The sequence below is a fragment of the Galendromus occidentalis genome, unplaced genomic scaffold, assembly GCF_000255335.2.
Source record: "Galendromus occidentalis unplaced genomic scaffold, Mocc_1.1 scf7180000077538, whole genome shotgun sequence".
Lineage (NCBI taxonomy): Eukaryota > Metazoa > Arthropoda > Arachnida > Mesostigmata > Phytoseiidae > Galendromus > Galendromus occidentalis.
In genome coordinates, this window is record NW_003805526.1 from 274211 (window position 1) to 292394 (window position 18184).

Genomic DNA, 18184 nt, shown 5'->3' on the forward strand with positions numbered 1-18184 from the left:
CAACTACACTGTCTGTATGCAAGGCTATCTACCTTTATTCGGCGCTGCTCTTATTTTGACGAATTGTCCCCGAGGGCATCCAAGGTCGCCAAATGACTCGGGTGTTCCCGCAAGTCTCCCGCCCACACCCGCCTAGAAGTTTTCGATTCCTTCCGGTGCATCCCCGTATTCCCGAGGTCCACGCTCGGCGGGTCTCCCACCGGGGAATTCGAAGGAGCCGGAGCCCGAAACGAGCTCGTCGGAGCTCCTCAAGATGTCCAATGTTGTTGTTCGTTATCTCCGAATTCGTTCTCCTCCTGTGCTCCATGGGCTTGGCGATAAGGAATTGTACCGCTTGGAGAGCGTTTAAGAGACGCACGCGATGAGGCTCTGGCCGACGTTGTCCGGGAAACAGATTCCACCGGAGAGATGGGTCGTCGGGACTAATTGAGTTGGCTTGATTAAACTGGTCGCTCATCTATCGAATCATCGTTCGACTTCTTTTTCGCCATTTACATACCGGGGGCCTGTCCCAGCAAATCGACTCAATTGAGGAAGGCCGTAGGTCGCTCCTGTGCCGACGAGAGAGAAAAAGAGAGAAAATTGAGAAATGGCACATGGGGCTGAATGGTTCGAGAGCAAGCTGCGCGCTCCACGACGAACGCGTCGGTGAAACGCGTTGGCGACAGAAAAAAAGTTGCGGCAATCTTTCGGAGCCGAGGCGACCCATATCGTTGTCCACGGTGCCGACCACGGTCCTCGTCCTCTTTTCCGTGGAAGGCTTGGCCGGTGCCGCTCCGCAGGCCCTGAATACAATCGACCGCTTACGTTCCGACAAGTAACAGCCAGAGTTTTATCGCGTGGGGCTCTCGGCCCCCGGCGCGCTTCAAGCGGTGTTGTGCGATGGTGGCCAAGTGAGGAACGCTGTTCGTCCGTCCTTCGGTCGGTCAGGAGTCCAGTGGTCCTCCAAAGCTAACTTCACGCTCTGATGACCCTGAGACATCGGCAGCCAAGTGCCTTGCCCGAGCTGGCCACCGAGTGCCGCCCGCCGGTCGTTCGAGTGCCGCCGGACGAACTTCCCGGAGGTGCCTCCGCCACAAGTCGCTGCGCGGCATGTAATAAGGTCCCCTCGTAGGTCGAACTCCTGTTGCAGCGCGCCGCGTTGCGAGGAGTCCAGATCGCATTTTTTCCGCGTCCCATATCTCTCTCCGGATCATCATCATCAGCAACAACAACGGCCTCGGCGGTAGCCGCCACGATCGTGATGATGACGACGATGATCTCCCTCCTTGTTCGCGCGCTTTTTCCCTTTTGCCTCCTTTCAACCATTTCTGTTCGAGTGATGATTACATTTTCAATAGTACGTTGCAACCCCATCACTGGAGCCCTCAACTGGCTCGGTTGCTCTACGGAGAGGCGAGAAGATCGCACGACTCCCCCTTCGCTTCTTCATCTGATCGGATGAGCAATAATTCTTCCCGGACGTTGTGCTGCAAACACATCCTGCGCCAAATTCCTGCCTCGATCCGCCGAAGAGAGCAGAAATTTTGCTCAGCCCGGGACATGTCGATGAAGTAGTGGGTAGAGTGGCATTGGATGTTTTCATTCTCTACTAGACTAACGGATCTGCTTTTTTTCTGTTGCAGGAAACTCTCACCGCGAAATGCCTGAGCGCCAGCCATGAGACCTGGTGATAGTCGTAGATGAGGTTCACCACGGTCCCCGCGATGACTTCGCGGAGATGGGGTGCCGACACGCACCTAAAATCACCTTGGCGTCGACGTCCGGTCGACCTGTTCATCTGGAGTGCGTTGTTGAGCATATTTGCTGTGCAAATTTCCGCTGCCGTTCAACCCGATACCCTCATCAATGAATACCGTCTTCCCGGCAACCACTCCGTCAATCTGACGCACGTCATAATCAACCCGCAAACGGGGCACCTGTTTGCGGGCGCCACAAACCTCGTGATGGAATTCAATGAGAACCTAACCCTGGTTCGGAGTGTTGCCACCGGTCCCGAGTTCGATAACGAACAGTGCCCTATCAGCAATTGTAAAGCGACAGGTATCGAGCTACGTCAAATTAACACCATCAACAAAGTGCTTCTAATCGACGACGAAAACGGAAAGCTGATCGTGTGCGGGAGCACGCATCAGGGCGCATGCCAGCGCATGGACCTGAGCAACATCGTCAAGAAGGAACCTCTAGTGAACTATCCGGTGGCGACCAACGACGAGAACTCGTCGACGTTCGCCATGATCGGACCTGCGAAATTCGCAGTCGGGAATCAACGTATGCTCTACGTCGCTACGACGAGGACGCGCTACGGAACGTACGGCGACCACCGACCCGCGATATCGGGGAGAAGTCTCGAAGGCCAAGGAGACTTGTTCGGTATTTTGGAGCAATCGTTCTCGACGATCGCTCGGGTCGATCTGGACACGTCGGTAAAGGACTACTATCTCGTCAACTACGTCTACGGTTTTCATACCGACGACTACGTCTATTTCGCCACGGTGCAGATGCGCAGCCATCTGCTGTCGCTTCAAGAGCTCGGCTTCAATTCGCGTCTGGCCAGACTTTGTGCGGGCGATCCGTCTTTCAACACGTACACCGAGGTCAGCCTCGAGTGCCGAGGTCACGACGGCACGGACTACAATCTTTTGCAGGACGCCACTCTCGTTGAGGTAGGCTCAGATCTCGCCCGATTCCTCGGGCTTCGCGACGACCGAAGGGTGTTCGTGGGGGTTTTCGCCCAGAGTGCAGACCACACCACGAAGCCTAGTGGAAAATCAGCTGTGTGTCTTTACCCCCTCCGACAAATTGAGAAAATGTTCACCGAGAACATCCATATGTGCTACAACGGAACCGTGGCTACGAGGAATATGGATTACGTAGCCGGCAGTCTGGCAGACTGTCCTGCCCCTGGGGTGAGTTTTCAACTTTACATTTTAGGTATGAGCCGCGCGGAACGTCGAATGATAATCTGACCTCGGTCGGTCGCGAGGAGTTCATTATCCCATCGTCCGAGTCGATATGTACGCCTAGGGTCTCGGGAGCCGGTCGCGTTTTTCAGCGAGTGACCGAAACGAAATCCCTAATGAGGCCTTGATACCATCGTGCCGTAGCTTAATCTGGAAAGCCGACGCTCTCGAGGAGCGAGCCTCGTGAGCACGAGCGTGTTCGTTTCGCTCGAGTTGTTTAATTCTTGTGTTGCGCTTAGTTTCTTCGTGCTCGTGTCTGACGACCGCTTCGCTAAGCATCTCGGAAAACGTCGAGGAGGACTACACTCTCATTAAGCGTCGGTTGTTTGCGGAAGAGCACCTCGTTGCGGTCACCATCAAGAGGTCAGCCGCCAAGACTCTGGAGCCGACCTTCCTTGGAAACATGGAACGAGCGAGACCCGGGACGAAAAGTGGGTACGGCTACGCTGGGCTCTGGTGGACTGAGTGAGCGGGACAGTGGCCAGTGAGCGACAGGGGGAGCTAAAGACTCGCGTGTTGTAGTGGCCGACGTTCTTATCTTTTATCGTGGTCGGTAGGCGCGAGAGAACACGTAGCTGTCGACAAACACAAAAGCCCCCTCACCGAGTGAGCACAAATGCTTTTCTTCTGGCGAGACTACATAGGTCTTCTCCATGAGGAACGTGGGATCGGCATCGGATGCTCATGGATTGTTCGGTATGGCTCCGCGTGCTTGTCTCTTCGTCCGCTTTGTCCCGCTCCCAAAGCGTTCATACGTACGGCCACCCGCCCGCCGGCCGGCCTGCCTCTCTTCCCCCTGGCACCCGTCTTTTGGCTCTCAGTCCCCTCGTCACGGGGCCTGTTGTAGCCCATGCGTCTCGCTCTTCACTTGCCTCGGATACAAGCGCGCGGTTCCTCGTATCGCGCGCGCGGTTAGCGCCACTTCTCCTCCTCGAGTTGTTCCTTGCTCGCCGGTCGGTGGCTCGGCAAGTGGCTCGCCATCCGGTCAGTCAGACAAAACAAGCGACACGGTGATGATGATCATGGGAGTGGCTCCCATGCCGAACGGCGGAGAAGCAACTCCTCTGCCCGTCTGCTGCATGTAGTATGTGTCCCCCTGGGCCCTGTATATCATACGAGCGGTTTGTCGGCGGGCCGGCCGACCGGCCGGCCAGCCAGCCAGCCAGCTCGCAGGCCGACCGTCCGACAGGGGCACAAACACCGCCAGCGCCTCGACTCTCGCTGCCAGCAATACTACTCCACTCGGAGCCACTAGCAGCGACAAGTCGTGGTCACCAGTAGTTGGAGCGAATATCTCCTGCCCTGCGGCTGGAACGTAGGTAGCTTCTCCGCTTGCCTACTTTATTTCTCGCTCGCTCACCGTCCTCCGCTAGCTCTATCTTCGAGTGGTGTATACCCAACGGTCCGCTCGGGACGCCTCCGCCAGCTGAGTTGTGTGGCTTCGAGTTGTGTTGATTCTTCCACTCGACTCGAAACACTCGCGCTGGAACAAGTCGCCGTCATCATCATCATCATGAGCAGCACCACAAAGGCTTTACGAGGAAACGAACTTCGCAACGGAGTCGACAAGCGAACGGGACTGCCCTCGACCAGGTAATAAAATGCTGTTCGTTCGATGAAAGCCACAGCACGGGATTCGGAAGTGTGTATTGAAGGACGATGTTGTTTCTGCCGTCGTGACCAACATCGTCCTCGACATCCTCCCCGTCGTTTCGGCGCTTGTAAACGGCGGAAAATCAACTCTACCGCTACGGATGCCGACCACAGCATTGGGTTCCTCCGACCTGGAATCGGAATTCCGTATTTTTCGCTCGACTATCTCTCTTCCTACATCACTCGATCGCGATGTGGGGGACTCTGAACGCGGAGCGACTGCGAAGGTTGACGGCGGGAGAATTCAACTCGGGAGGACGGTGTGAGCCGCGATACCCTTTAGCGAATCGCGCTCGAGCGGAGTTCTCCCCAGACCTCGACCTCGTTCCGTTGTCGTTTGAAATACGGCGAGAATTCCGTCATCGAGGTCTTCAACATCCGCGAGCTATATGTGGAGCCGATGTTTTTCACTTGAGGGAACGCCGTTCCTCCCTTCGAGACCGCCATCGGCGTTCCCGTCGGTATTTATCTCCATTGGGAATGTTAACGCCGCCCCGTCCCCTCAGCCCACATTTACAAACGTACATTTGAAGCGACGCCGATGGATAGATAGATCGACGGGGCTCTGGATGATGGGTGCGAGATGGCTACGATACGGCGTAGGAGAAAAACCGTTAGCGCGTAACGTTCCTCAAAATTGAAGCGGTCGCAACCCGGCGCCCATGCCTCAATTTTCCCGGGGCGCCTTATGGGGTGCTCTTTACGGTCTCATGTTCTTCGCAGTTTTCGCTCCGCTTTTCCCGCTCGTAGTTTTGGCGGGGTGTCGGACGGTTTCTCCGTTCTGATGGGGTGCGAAACGTGGAGGCGAGAATTTATTCCGCTTTATTATTTTATAAATAAAGTTTGCCGCTTGTCGTCGTGATATGAGCCGTAGTCGTTGATTGCATTTTTCCCGAATGCGTACAACGACTACGATTTCACGATTCGTTCGTGCTTGGCCTGGGCCCAAAAGAAAACTCCATGGAAATCTCTATTGTTGGCCTCGCGAGCGAACGGTCGAATGTTCAACCGTGTAATGAGAGAGCTCAAGCCGAGAATGCGTCAAGCAGCAGCAGCAGTAGCAACACCACCACCACAAACTGCTGCCTCCACCCGGTCGTGCCTCCACCACCGCAACTACAATTTCTTCTACAACCGCACTAGCGAAGCTACGCGACCGACACATCGTAATTCTGCGACGGACGCTCGAGAAAGTCGCTTATTTGCAACTTTTATCTGATTCTCTCCCATGGCGTCTTCGCCCCCGGTCTACCCGCGTCCACTTTGTCCCTGTTCTCCGTCCGTCCTCGGACAAGGCCTTCGGGGGCTTTTTGTTGTTGATGTCGACGAAGTCGTCGTCGTCTTCGTATGATACGGCCCTGCTGGAACGTCAAAGGGTCTCGCTTCCATACGAATTCAGTTCACTTCGACTCTGCTTCTACGCGTATCTGTCAACCGGACGTTTTATGACCGCTATGCCTTGAAGTCGAAAGAGAAAAAAATCGGATTCCAACTGAAGAGATGCGTGTTCCATATTTATGGCTCTGCGTCCGCTCGGAAATCCTCTGAAACTTCGCAGAACATCGCTCGCTCCTCCATTGCACCGCATAGCGGAGCGTGGACCGTCTCCTCCACGCTAAATGCTAACTTTTGTTGCGCGGAAGCAGTCGCAGAGAGACGCAATCGCGGACTTTGCGCCGAGAGACTCCGTGGGGCGAGCGCGTTGTTGCGAAACCGTCCGCCGTGGCTTCTGTTTCTCGGCTGGCTGGCTTGGTTCCTTTCTCTGTCTGACGTTCTTTTTCCAATACCTGTCACAGGTTTTTCTTCTTTCTGTTCTCTATGCGTATGTATCTATCACTCTCACTTCTGCTGTTGGTGGCTGCTGATGCGGCTGTGATGACGCTGTTCGTGCGGCTGGTGCGGTCTCCGCCCTCGTTCCCTTGATGCCCGCCGGCTCGACCGGTACACGATCGAATGAGGGATAGCGCTGTCGTAGGATTTGAGTGTGAATCCTGCCGGGCATCCATATCGCAGGGCGGCTCGCTGAGATCTGGGCTTCTGTTTGGAGACACAGTCGATGGGCCGGTCGATCCGGCTTCGCTGATTACCATAAATATGATATGATGTATCCACTGCATTAGTATTCGATTGTAGGCAACGAACGCTCGCTCGGACAGACGATCGGAAACGTATTCGAGCCGAAGACGACTTCGGTGGCTCTGCGTCTCCTCGAGCACACGGTGCGCTCTCGCGTGGGCCCTCGGCAGCGCCGTGCGCTTATTAGTCGACGTTGCCTTGTTTGTCCCCGCGCGTCGTTGATGATCTATCCACTCATGGTGTTGATGGTCATTGCGGTAATAATCCCGCGTGTGCTGGAGAAAAACAAGCCGTCTGCTGCTGTCCTGCAGGCTTTATGTTAGCTTAATTTTAATGGATGAAACTAGCGGCCTACCCATCATCATACGCTGGAAGAGAAAACCACGTTCGCATACAAGTGCACGAGCATATATGATGGAGATGCAAAAAAGCTTACGTTGCCTCGCGACGACGTCATATAAGAGAGACTATTTACATACAGCCGGCTACGCGTCCGGCCGGCTCGCTGGCTGCCGCCCAGCAGCCAGGTCGGCAAGCCGCACTCCATTCCATAATTAGGCCTCGCGGTGCCATCACTTGAAATGAGTTTTTTACGTGGACTCCTCCCGAAGGACGGCGCAGTTTTGGCCTGCTGAGAGCCGCGGCGAGGGAACGGAGTTCGTCTTCTCGCGTTTTTCTGCACCCGACGACGAGCACAACTAACAAACCCCACGAAGAAAGTTATAGCGAGCGAACGCGCAGCGGCAATCACGAACTTCACACCGTGGATGTACGACGGCGCGGCGATTCCACCGAACGCTTGGGTCGAATCCCACTTTCAGCACGTAGGGTGGGAGCAACATGGGAGACTTACTTAGTTATTCATTTGGTGGAAACAGGTCTCTCCCGCCGTCGATCTTCAATGGGATACGGGAAGAATCGACGTGCGAGAAACTGAAGGCGAACGGTTTGCTCCCGAACACGCCTCACCGCCGCAATAGAACAGGACGATTAGGCGCCAGCGGGCAGCGGAATGGGCGCCGCTCGAGCTCATTCCTGAATTCGTGCAACAGGCCCTCTACAGGCCGCCACGTGAGCTTCGGGCCGGTGTTCTCCTATTTGAATCGCTGTCCGTCTGCATAAGGCAACGAACGACGACGGTACAGTGTGAGATGGAGACAGAGAACGAGCAGCGGTAGCTTTTTTATGTCGGCTGGATTTCAAGCTTGCCATCCAAGCGGCGGCGGCGGCGGCCATCCGGTCGGCTCTTTCTATATTAAAAGCGACCGGCGACGGACGCGGCAAGGAAAACTGCCTGAACGAGGAGGAACATGGAGCGGCCGTCAGCTCGCTCGTCCGCTCTGCTTTATCCATCGCTCGGCTTCTTTTCCCCTTCGAGCGTCCAATCGACTTCCACCGTCCCGCGCAGCCCCCCGTCCTTACGCAGGGTGAGCGAGGGGGCTGGAGAGTATGGCTCTTAAACATTGGGTATGAACGCGTATGAAGTTCGCAGGAAACGAGCCGCCGCCGCCGCCGCCATCACTCGCCGCTCGGTGTTGGAAGATTCTTGTGAAGAATTATAAATTTTTTCACACGCGGCGAGAGGACTGCCGTATGTTCGGGCAGCAGCCTAGAGCCGCTCACTCACTCGTTAGCTCCCTTGACCGCTCGTTCTGCACGCCATAGAAACTTGTTCGGCCGACATGCCTCAGGCATCGACTTTACGGCGTTTTTCCAACGCACACCGGACTGCAACGGGACTCCAGTCACTCGGCCGCTGTCGGCTGATCGAAATCCCGCGCTGCCGGTGCTCGGGAGCCGGCGGTCAGCTGCGTCTCGTTTTTTCCCTGTGAAATACTTATCTTTTTATTTGCGGAGATGTCACTGCGGACTCCGGATGCGTGCCAATCTCGACCGACCGGGCGAGCACACGAACTCTACGAACAGACGAACGAACAGAGAAACGAGACGAGCGTGGAAGAATGAATACATATATGATGGGAATGGACCTATAGGGGATCCGGAACCAGCGGGCCGTCAGGAGGCGGGCGATGAAGCGGACGGACGGATGAATGAATTTTGGGGGAGCTGAATCGTAAAAATTCAATAAAATGCCCCTGGTGACCTCTGTGAAAGAGCCACCCCACCCTCGGACCGAACGCCGCGCCGCTACTCTCGTTCTTTGCCTCGCTGGATTGAAGCCTCGGGAATCCGACACAGCAGGCGGGCGAGCTTGCGGGCAGTCAGCCGAGCAGGCATCCGAGGAGCGAAAATGATTTTTACTCAAACGTTTTTCTCCCTGGTGGACATAGTTCGGCAGCCACACGGTCGAGAGTTTGCGAGCGAGCCGAGGGAGCTATAAGGTCTCGGACACATCAGACGTGAGGAAGGAGCATCGAGTAAGCTCGGGGCATCAGGGGTCACTGGAGCCAAAGAGGTTCGCGCCGCCTCGGTTCGGGATTTTCGGGGATGGGAGGGAGGGGGGAAGGAAAGGAAGCTGACACGACTATCGAAAGATCTCCCCGACGGGCGAAACAAGAGGAGATTCAGGGACTGTTCCGGGACGACTGTGACCCACTGTCGGCTGCGATTCGCTCTTCCCGTCCTGTTTTAGACTTCATACTTTAGTCGTGGAAGGGTGCTCGGGACTACTTATTCCCAGGTCACCGTCAGATTCGGTAAATTCCAGATTTCCACTCTTTCCTAACCTGTCGATCTTTTTTCTTTACAGAAAAGCGGAAATGTGTACAGTTTCTGTAACGAGACGCTGAAAGTTAATGGCAGTGCTCCCATACGTGCTCAGGCCGCCGCTACGTGGCAAGGTGTTACGCTCACCGCCGTCGTCGTGACAATCACGCAACAGCATAGCGTCGCCTTCCTCGGAACTAACCACGGAACCGTTAAGAAGGTAAGTACGTTCGTCCAGGCGCGCCGCGATCTGCTCCTTGGAAGTCAGAGCAAAAGCTCCAGTCATGTCCTTGGATGGGCGAACTCCCCGTCCCCGGGACCACGATTTCGTTTTCGTACTCGCTGCCCCTCGGAAACCTATCCTGCTCTTTTCCCTCCCCAAAGGTTCTCCCGCCAAGCGCTGGAACTCGATGAATCCGCGCTTCGCCCGTCTCGCGGTCAGAGTCCGCCCTTTCAATGCAGCCTTGAAACGGAAAAAAGATTATTTCTCTAGAATTGTTCGTTTTCTCCTCGTGTTTCTTCTCATTCGAAATTGGCCAGACAGTCTCTGAGCACGTTCGTGGGCCTTCGGCGCCCGGAACGGAGCCTGAGCTGGAGAAGAATACGGCGGCGCGGTAATGCTCTAAACGGCCAGCACCCGCCACGGAAAAGCAGCCGAAAATGAGAGCGAGGATTGGGACAGAAGCAATAATGGTCGATGGAAGGACTTCGATCGTGAGGGAATCATCTCGTTTCGGAGAGAATTTCATTCTCTACGATTCCCCTATCTTCCAATCGGAGGAGCAAGGGAGTGAGCAGACCCGCGACTCTCAAGCCGCCCCAGTCGGTTCCTCTCCTTCGCTCTCGATGATCGGCGAAGGGGTGTACGTTCATGGACGCTCAGATCGTCTCGTTCCCCCCTCTGCTCTACAGCTCCCTCAGTTATGTTCGCTACTTCTCGGTTTCGCTCTCTCATGGAGCGATTGTCGGTGCGCACGACCCGGCCGTCACTCTGATCTTGTGTTTTTCGATCTCCAAAGCGGAGTCGTCGGTGAACTACTTGACGAGAATGAAGCTCCCTCATCCCGATGAGTAAGAGAAATAAGCGGAAGCCAGAGACAAAAGATAGCGACACAACGGCACAAAGTTCCGGGGAGGGTTTCGACGAGAGTAAAGCTCGAGAGCTGGCGTGTAAGTGTATTTTAATGTGCGGGGCTCGCAAGCTCTCCGGTTGTTGACGTCAAACGTAGCGAACAGGCATCGAGGACTTTCTGCTGCACTTTCCTGATGTTTCTGAAATTGAGGGAGCATCCCACGGTACATATTTCGTCGCAGCATTCCCTCTCTACCCTCTCGGGAAACTCTGCGGAATGTGTCATTTGTTCCACGTTGCCCACAGCCTCAACTCGAATGATAGGCGCAGCTCTTCTCGAGCGAAATATGTTCAGAAATATTTTGGAACAGAGACGGTCAGACTAGAGTCCTTCGATTTGAGTTACGAGCTTAAAGCGCTCGGTATTTTGCTACGTCTGCCCAGTGCTCTTATTGATTGGCCATCGGGCGCTTAAACAGGGGTCGTTTAACTTCCTTTATGACGTTTACATCTTCATTGGTATCTGTCTAGCCGGCTTGAGCATCGTTCCGAAATCCCGCATCAGTTATTCGTACCACGCTACCTCGATCCGGTGTTGGTTGTTTCTTTTTCGGCTCTAAAGCCTCCAACAAACTTCGGCTGCTGCCGCCTCCTCCTCTGAAGGTTCCGTGTGAGACTGTTATCTTTGATGCGGCTGCTGCTGCAGCTGTGACGACGGCCGCAGTGAAAGCGCACGTCTCTCCTTATCCGGCATTATCTGAGCTTTTAGCCCGTCCGTCCAGAGGGGCGTCATCATTGAAATGTCTATCAGAGAGAAACGAAGAAAAAAATGTGTCTCTGAAAAAATGAGCGAAGGTAATCTATTGCTGCCGCCGCGCGAAGGAGGAACCGTCAACCCGCCTATGCTGCCATCGCTGTTGTTCCTTCTCTCCGATTATTGAGGAAAAAATTGAGACAACTTCTCGGTCGGCTGCGCTGATCCGGTGCTCCGAAACCCCTGAACGGCTCTGCTCCAAGTCTCGTCTCTCGGCTCGGGTCGCAGAGTTCTGCTTGTTTGCCTGGTTGTTCATTTTCCCGGCTCTCGGATCGTCCCGGTCTAGACTGAGGATTCCGAGGCCGGTTGTCGCAACCTTGGGCTCCTAGAGAAACATACATACATCCATCGACATACACGACGCGACGGCGGAGAGGAAGAAAAACGTGTCGCGGGACTTCGTTTTCCGCGACATCAGACGTTCGTTCCATCGTTCTCCGGCACTTTGTCAACGACTTCAATTTTTTCCGTGTTTCTCTGCCGCCTTCCCAGGCTTGCCGTCGCATCGGCGCTGTTCTTCTATGTAGTTGTCTCAGTGGGGATGTTGGGGTCTCGAGTGGATTCCCCGAGCTCGATGTTTCTGTCCGACCCTTGTTGTCACTTCGTCTCGCTCTCATCGTCCCGGCATTTCATATCCTTCCGACGAGGACTCTCCTCCGGCGAATCCCTCGATTTTCCGCATTTCTCCACCGTGGCCCTCTCGACAACACTGTTCCCTACCGAGCAATGGTGGCGCCCCGTTTTCAAGCTTTCCGCTTGTTATCCCTACCCACCCCCCTCCTCGTCCGAAATCGGCAAATTTGCTTTCAGTTTCGTCGGCGAGCGAGCTGATCGATGCTCTTTCTCACCAGCAAGCCGCCGGTGCTGCGCATCGGCAATCGAACAATAGAAACTCCGTGAGAACGTTCTCCCTCGTTCTGTCATCCTCCCTCAACATGGATCCCAGATCCGAAGAACTTGGACAACGACAACGGTCACAGAATAGGATTGAGAGGAGAAAAATAATTCCTACTTCGAGTCATGACGCCAGCTCCGGCAAGGAGCTCAGGGCACGAAATTCAAAAAATAGGAAAGGAAAAACACAGCTCCGTACAACGACGTCGACGTCAGAATACACGCCATTGTGCGAGTCGTTTTTTCTCCGCGCTGGCCCCAAATCGATGCTCAATTGAAACGGATCATCTGTGAACAGCATCGGAAAAGTTTCTCGGCAAGAAATAGTATAGGAACCCGGTGCCGATGTCGGGAACCCTACACTCCGCTCATACTTCACCGACGGAGCCTCGCCGTCGATCCTTCCGTGATCCTCCGCGTTACGTGGCGCTCCGCTGTCCTCTCGAGCTCCCCGTTCGCTCAGACGTGTTCGTCACGTGTCCCGGGAGGGATACCCACCGTTTTTTTTCCGCTCGCTTTTCGTCGACTAGCGTTGTTGTTACGCTTGTCGAGGCTCTGATCGTCTTAGCGGAAACCGGCTGTACGAGTAGCGGCATGGCACGGCACGTAATTGCAACTGCTCTTGACATATCGACTGGTCCGTAGCCTCAATCCCGAAAATTCTCCTTCCCCGTTCCTTCTTGATTCCTCTCATATTCCCGAGTTCTCTTTTTTTGTGCTCGCAAATCCGCTTTGTCTAAAGAGGCAAATCTCAGCTAAGCATTTGAAGCCTAACTAATACCCCAACCGAGTCCTCCGTGCCGGGCACGGCTCACTCCCCTCGTCTCTCCTGACTCGCTGGTGCAATTCATATTTCGCTCGAGTGTGGCTTCTGAAACCTTACTATACGTTCTTGCGAGGATTCCCTGCCCGTCTGCCAGCCTCACTCACTCCCTCCCTCAGTCGGAGGCAATCCCTCGCTGCACATCTACATCGCAGCCTTTCAGCTGGTCACGTCTTATATTTTTTTCTTTCTTTCTTTCCTTTGCTCCCATGACTCTTATTCGAGCCGCTATTGAACAGAGAGGAAATCCTACTCGAGTTCTCTGCTCGGGTTTCTTTATCAATATCTCGGCTGTTTGCCATTTTTCTCGAGCATGTCCTCCCTCATCCGAATGAAGTCACGATACGGACGATCGTAAGGCTTCAACGGCGAGCATTGGTGTTCGAAGGCGTCCACGGAGACGAAGTCGTTCGATCGACATGAAAATCCATTCCATGCCTCACAGCTCCCCAGTAGCGAACATAGAACAACCCTATCAGGTACTGATTTCCATTATTTCCCTCCTTGCAGATCCTATTGTCAGCCGATGGTGTCGGAGAGGAATTCGAAGAGGTAGATGTAGATCGACCTCATCCGATCATCGCGGACATGCACCTCAGTCCGAGGGGTGATTTCATCTACGCCGCATCGCCGTACAAGGTTAGTTTTCCGTTCGGATGGTCGGACTTCGGGCAGAGTTGCCCCCTAGTCAAGCCTACAGACGGTCGGCTGCTCGGTCGATCAGACAGGCGGGAAGACCGACAGACAAGCTAGCGAGCACGCAAGCAAGCAGACGCGGAGGGAGACACTACCGCACTCGGGATTTCGGCTGGAGCCTAAGTCCTAATTTCGGACTTATCTGATAGCATCCAGCGAGAAGCCTTGCAACGCCCCGAACTCTCGCTCGGGCTCTGTGCTCCAACCCCCAAACACCCACCACGGTGGTGGTTGTTGTAATGGAGGCAAAACCGATGTGCTGCGAGTACAGGGAGGAATCCTACAATCCCATTATTGGTCAGGGTATTGCATTTCAGTTTGAGTCTCTGCCGAATCAAATCAGACTTTTGTTGTCGTCGTCGCCATCGATGTTGTTGGCGTTGTTCTTACCGCCGCTGCCGCCGCGGCTGCAACAGGGGTGGTCAATGATCATCGGTCTGTTCGACCCTTGCCGACGACCGTTAGTTTCCTTCGCACCGACCGGGCTCGTCTAGGTAGCGAGACCCATTGACAGTCCTCGTATTGTAGCCCGACCCGATCACCAACCGGATCGTCACTACGCAGCAGCTTGCGAGTAGGTTCCTACAACTGGTCCCCGAAGAGAAGCGTTTCCCTACCGATATCTGCTCATTTAGCTGGGCTTCGAAAGACTCTGATCTGAATCGATTGCTCGTGGACTTGAAATGGTTGTGAAGTTGGCTGCCTCGTTGGGGCTCCTCGATAGCCGCACCCCGACGCGATTCCTTCGTCCGCTGTGCTGTTCTTCGTCGTCGTCGTCGGCCGAAATCCGACTGTTCACTAGGAATCACTTATTCTGTTGTTTGTCGGTTGCTTCGTCAGTCCGTCCGTCTGCTCATTCCTTTCTGAATGTCTGTTATTGCTTCGGATTCATTGGGAGTTTCTGAGATCGGGCCTCTGTCTATCGTGGGTAGCCATCCAGTCAGTCAGCGAGTGAGTGGAGAACTGCTTGCTTCCCGCACGGCTGTCGGAGAATCGAGCGAAGCGACCATCTTTCAAGGGTTAAAAGAATGGCACCGCTTCTTAATGGCCATTAGATCTCCCTGTTTTCGCTCTATTGACGTTAATCATTCCCAAGTGCTTTCTTGTCCTCCGACCGTTTCTACTGTTGAATTGAGTGTGTCTCGTCGAACGGAGTCACACATGAGCGCCGCAGCTTCTTTTCTCCTGCGAGCTCTGGCCGATCGGACCGATTCCGTGAACTCCTGGATGTCAAATTCATTCGATAAAACAAATCATCATCATCGAATAAAATCTTTTGCGAGTTCATGTTCCTCGAATCCAGGCGGCTTGAGCTTCTTCTTTGCTCCGACTCGAGCAATATGCGAGCCGCGCTCCTCGTTCCGCTCTGCGTGTCTTCGCACGCCGCTGTAAGGTTCTGGCTCCACAGCTCACGACTCGGACGTCGTCTCTCGAGAGCAGGGAATAAGAACGAGATCCGTTGCTGAGGGTTTTCAACAGTCCACGAGAGAGTCCTGAGTGAAGAGTTGACTTTGGCTCGTTCGGGGTCGGATTGTGTTCTTAACGCTTGTGGTGGATCGTGCGGACGCATATGGTTGAGATTCTCGAATTGTGAAAAGCAGTTTGCGGTCCACTGAGAACCAGCCGACTTCCTCCTCAACGGCGGCCTGGAGGGGAACGGCCGTCCGGGAGAATGTCCGAGGTTCAGACTCGAGGGAAGATCGCGAGCGAAACATGAATGGGTTCTTCCGCGTGGATTCGGTCTTTGGATCCGGAAATGGAATTCTTTCGTGCGGAAGTCGAATGACAGCTAGATCATCGGCTGAGATTCCGTTTTTTTCTTCATTCTTTCGACTCCGCTTCTCCGCTAGAGAGAGAGAGAAATTCCGCGGGAGAGATAAGCGGGCCCAATGAGCGGGATCGACTCGAGAATCGACAAGAATCCCGACTATGCAGACTGAGCAGTTCGATTCGGAGTAGACTCATCTATTTCGTGTAGTTCCCGAGAGTCTGTACCGGGGTCGTGTGAGTCTGGAGTCACAAGCTCCAGTCGGCATGGACGACGGGAGCGATAGGAAGAGCTCTCCCGGACACAAAGAAGCACTTTGGAAAATTTTTTTCTCGTCTCATCGTCCTAACTCTCGGCTCTTCCTGCTTAACTTGCCCGTCGGTGTCGGTCCATTTGAACGCTAGTCGCGCAAATTCATTTTACACGCCAGAAGGAACTAGAGGCGATAGAGACATTCGTAGGACTAGGGAATTCCACCCGTCAACCAGATAAACACTTGATGAGCGTGATAACTACTACAACGGCTCTGTATGAAGATCTTATCTGGCTGCATCGCCTAGACCCGCGCCTGCTCTTGCTTTTTCATCGCGTTATTGCTTAATTGCTCCTTTTTAGCATCTTCCTCGGTTTCGATGGTGATGCTCTAGATTCTCGCGCGTTACTCTCGCCCCTGCTAGTTCATGTCATGATCTCCTGTCTGGTCGTTCGGAAAACATGGCAGCTCCGTCCGTCGTCCAAGAAGCCGGTCCCGATGTCTGCTCGAGTTTGACGTCTCTGATCTCAGATCCGCCATGTCGTTTCTTGACCGCCGTTAGGCGAATTAAAAGTCTTATCTGGAGGAGATAAGACCCTTCGGACTGAAAGTTTGGCATGATATTTCTCTGGCGTCATATCTCTTCCTCTTGTTGCCGCTGCTGTTAATGTCCTCATTCGAAAGTCTCACGGGGAGGAGTTGTGCGAACGAAGTTCATCTCCATGCGAGCTGCGGGAAAACGAACTCTTGCCCGACCAGACACGATATGTCGTGAGCATGCGAAACTGAGACGATGGAGAGCTCCTCCTGTGAGCTAGCCGGACGGGTTGGCGACGGAGAATTCGGGCCGGGAACTCCGACATAATACGACCGGACGTTTTCGCAGATCGATAGCGATTCGGGCGCTGCTGCGTACTCGCCATTTTCGGCGACGGATTCCGTAATTGAGTCAGCTGATACGAGCCTTAATCGACCCCTATGTTCATCCTTCTCGTACGTCAATTGTACACCGAGGAGTTTTTTGAGGTTTCCGTTTCGCTGTAGGCCGGGTAAATGAAAAATTGGAGGCCCTCGATTGGATGCTCAGGGAAAGACTTTGTTCTATGTCCGAATATGGAAGTTATTAGTCGCGGGACGGGATGTGTATCCCAGCGTCGGTTGCCGCTGATTCGACCGCTATCACTCACAATGATAGATCCGTTGTTTCGATGAACTTCTCATCTGAATTAAAGAAGAAAAAGGGAAAAGATTTGAGCGCCGCGCCGGTGCTTCACAAAACGGATGGACCGAGCGGAGGGGGACGGAAAGTACGGCTACGCCGCCAAGCCCGGTGCGCACCCGCCGAGACTACGACGAATCCAACGCTCTGGTTTTGAATCTATAGAGCAAGTTTTCTGTTTTTTGTTTTCGACCGGAGAGTTCGGTCTCTCAATGTAGCAGTCCTCTTTTTCTTTTCCCTTCGTTTTTTACTCTTTTTATCGGACGCTGCTCGACGATGTAGTGTTCTGTGTTGGTCAAAAGTCCTCTCTCAGTCAGACACAGAAGGCAAGAGTTTTTTCTTTCAATGGCCACATCCACCGAAGAGGTGCGCCTGGTTACTTACCCGATGGCGCGTTATTTTTTTTTTGTTTCGGGAGCGGCTGTTCCTATATGTAGATATAATAGATATCCGTTCGAATAGCTCCGGCTCCCGTCGAATGTTTCGATTCAAATCAAAATTCTCCCATATCGATCTAACAAAGTCGAATAGAGCGAGCGCCATTTGGGTCGACGTTGTAGCTAGCTGTCTCTACGAAGCGTTTTTCTGAAGCAAGCGATTATTCTTTTGTGGACACGCTATGACGGGTATAGATAGAGTTTTTTTTATACTTGTCCAGCGTGATTGTTTTCTATTCGTGCTCGATACGTTCATTGTTGATCGCGTCCTCTCTGCAACCAATGTATGACTCTCGCGAAAGCGGGGCTCTTCGCGCTAAGAAGATGATGCGGAACAATATCACCTAAGTACTTGAGCGATGCATGCCGAGCGATCCCGGGATAACCTGGCCATCCGTCAAGCACGGGGGCGAATATTCTCGCCCCGAAAATTTCCGTGCTCGAGAGTTGGCTCTCTAGAGGGAAGCTCCGATGCAGGGCAGGAATAGGAGCAGTGCTCCGTGTGCCCGGGGAAAATCGCTCGTATGTTCAGTTCGTTTCGATATGGGTCATGTGAATTTTCTCGGAAATAGATATTGGAGCGTTCTGTGGTCGTTTCCTTGAGTTTTCCGCCGATCCCGCTCAGGCTGAGGAGAAGCCACTTCTTAGATGCTCCACGATCGCATTTCCCTGAAAAGTCGCCGTGACTTCAGCGAGGCGCTAATTCTCCAATCGACGGCGTTGCTTCTTTACGGAGGAACGCTCCGTTCAGAATCAGCTTGGTCGGATTGTTCAGTCTGTGAGTGAGTGAGTCAGTCAGTCAGTGAGTAGATGCCTTCGGGGTACGAAGCTCAATTTCAGCAGCCGCGG

General features: G+C 53.9%; 1 protein-coding gene across 1 annotated transcript in view; it reads left to right on the top strand.

The window, feature by feature from the left end:
• Positions 1-1706: 1706 nt before the first annotated feature.
• Positions 1707-18184, top strand: part of PlexB (plexin B) — a 29382-nt gene continuing 12904 nt past the window's right edge. The window contains exons 1-3 of the mRNA XM_029112928.1: positions 1707-2909; positions 9403-9579; positions 13473-13601. Of these exons, the coding sequence (XP_028968761.1) occupies positions 1707-2909; positions 9403-9579; positions 13473-13601 (1509 nt within the window). The remainder of the gene's footprint in view (positions 2910-9402; positions 9580-13472; positions 13602-18184) is intronic.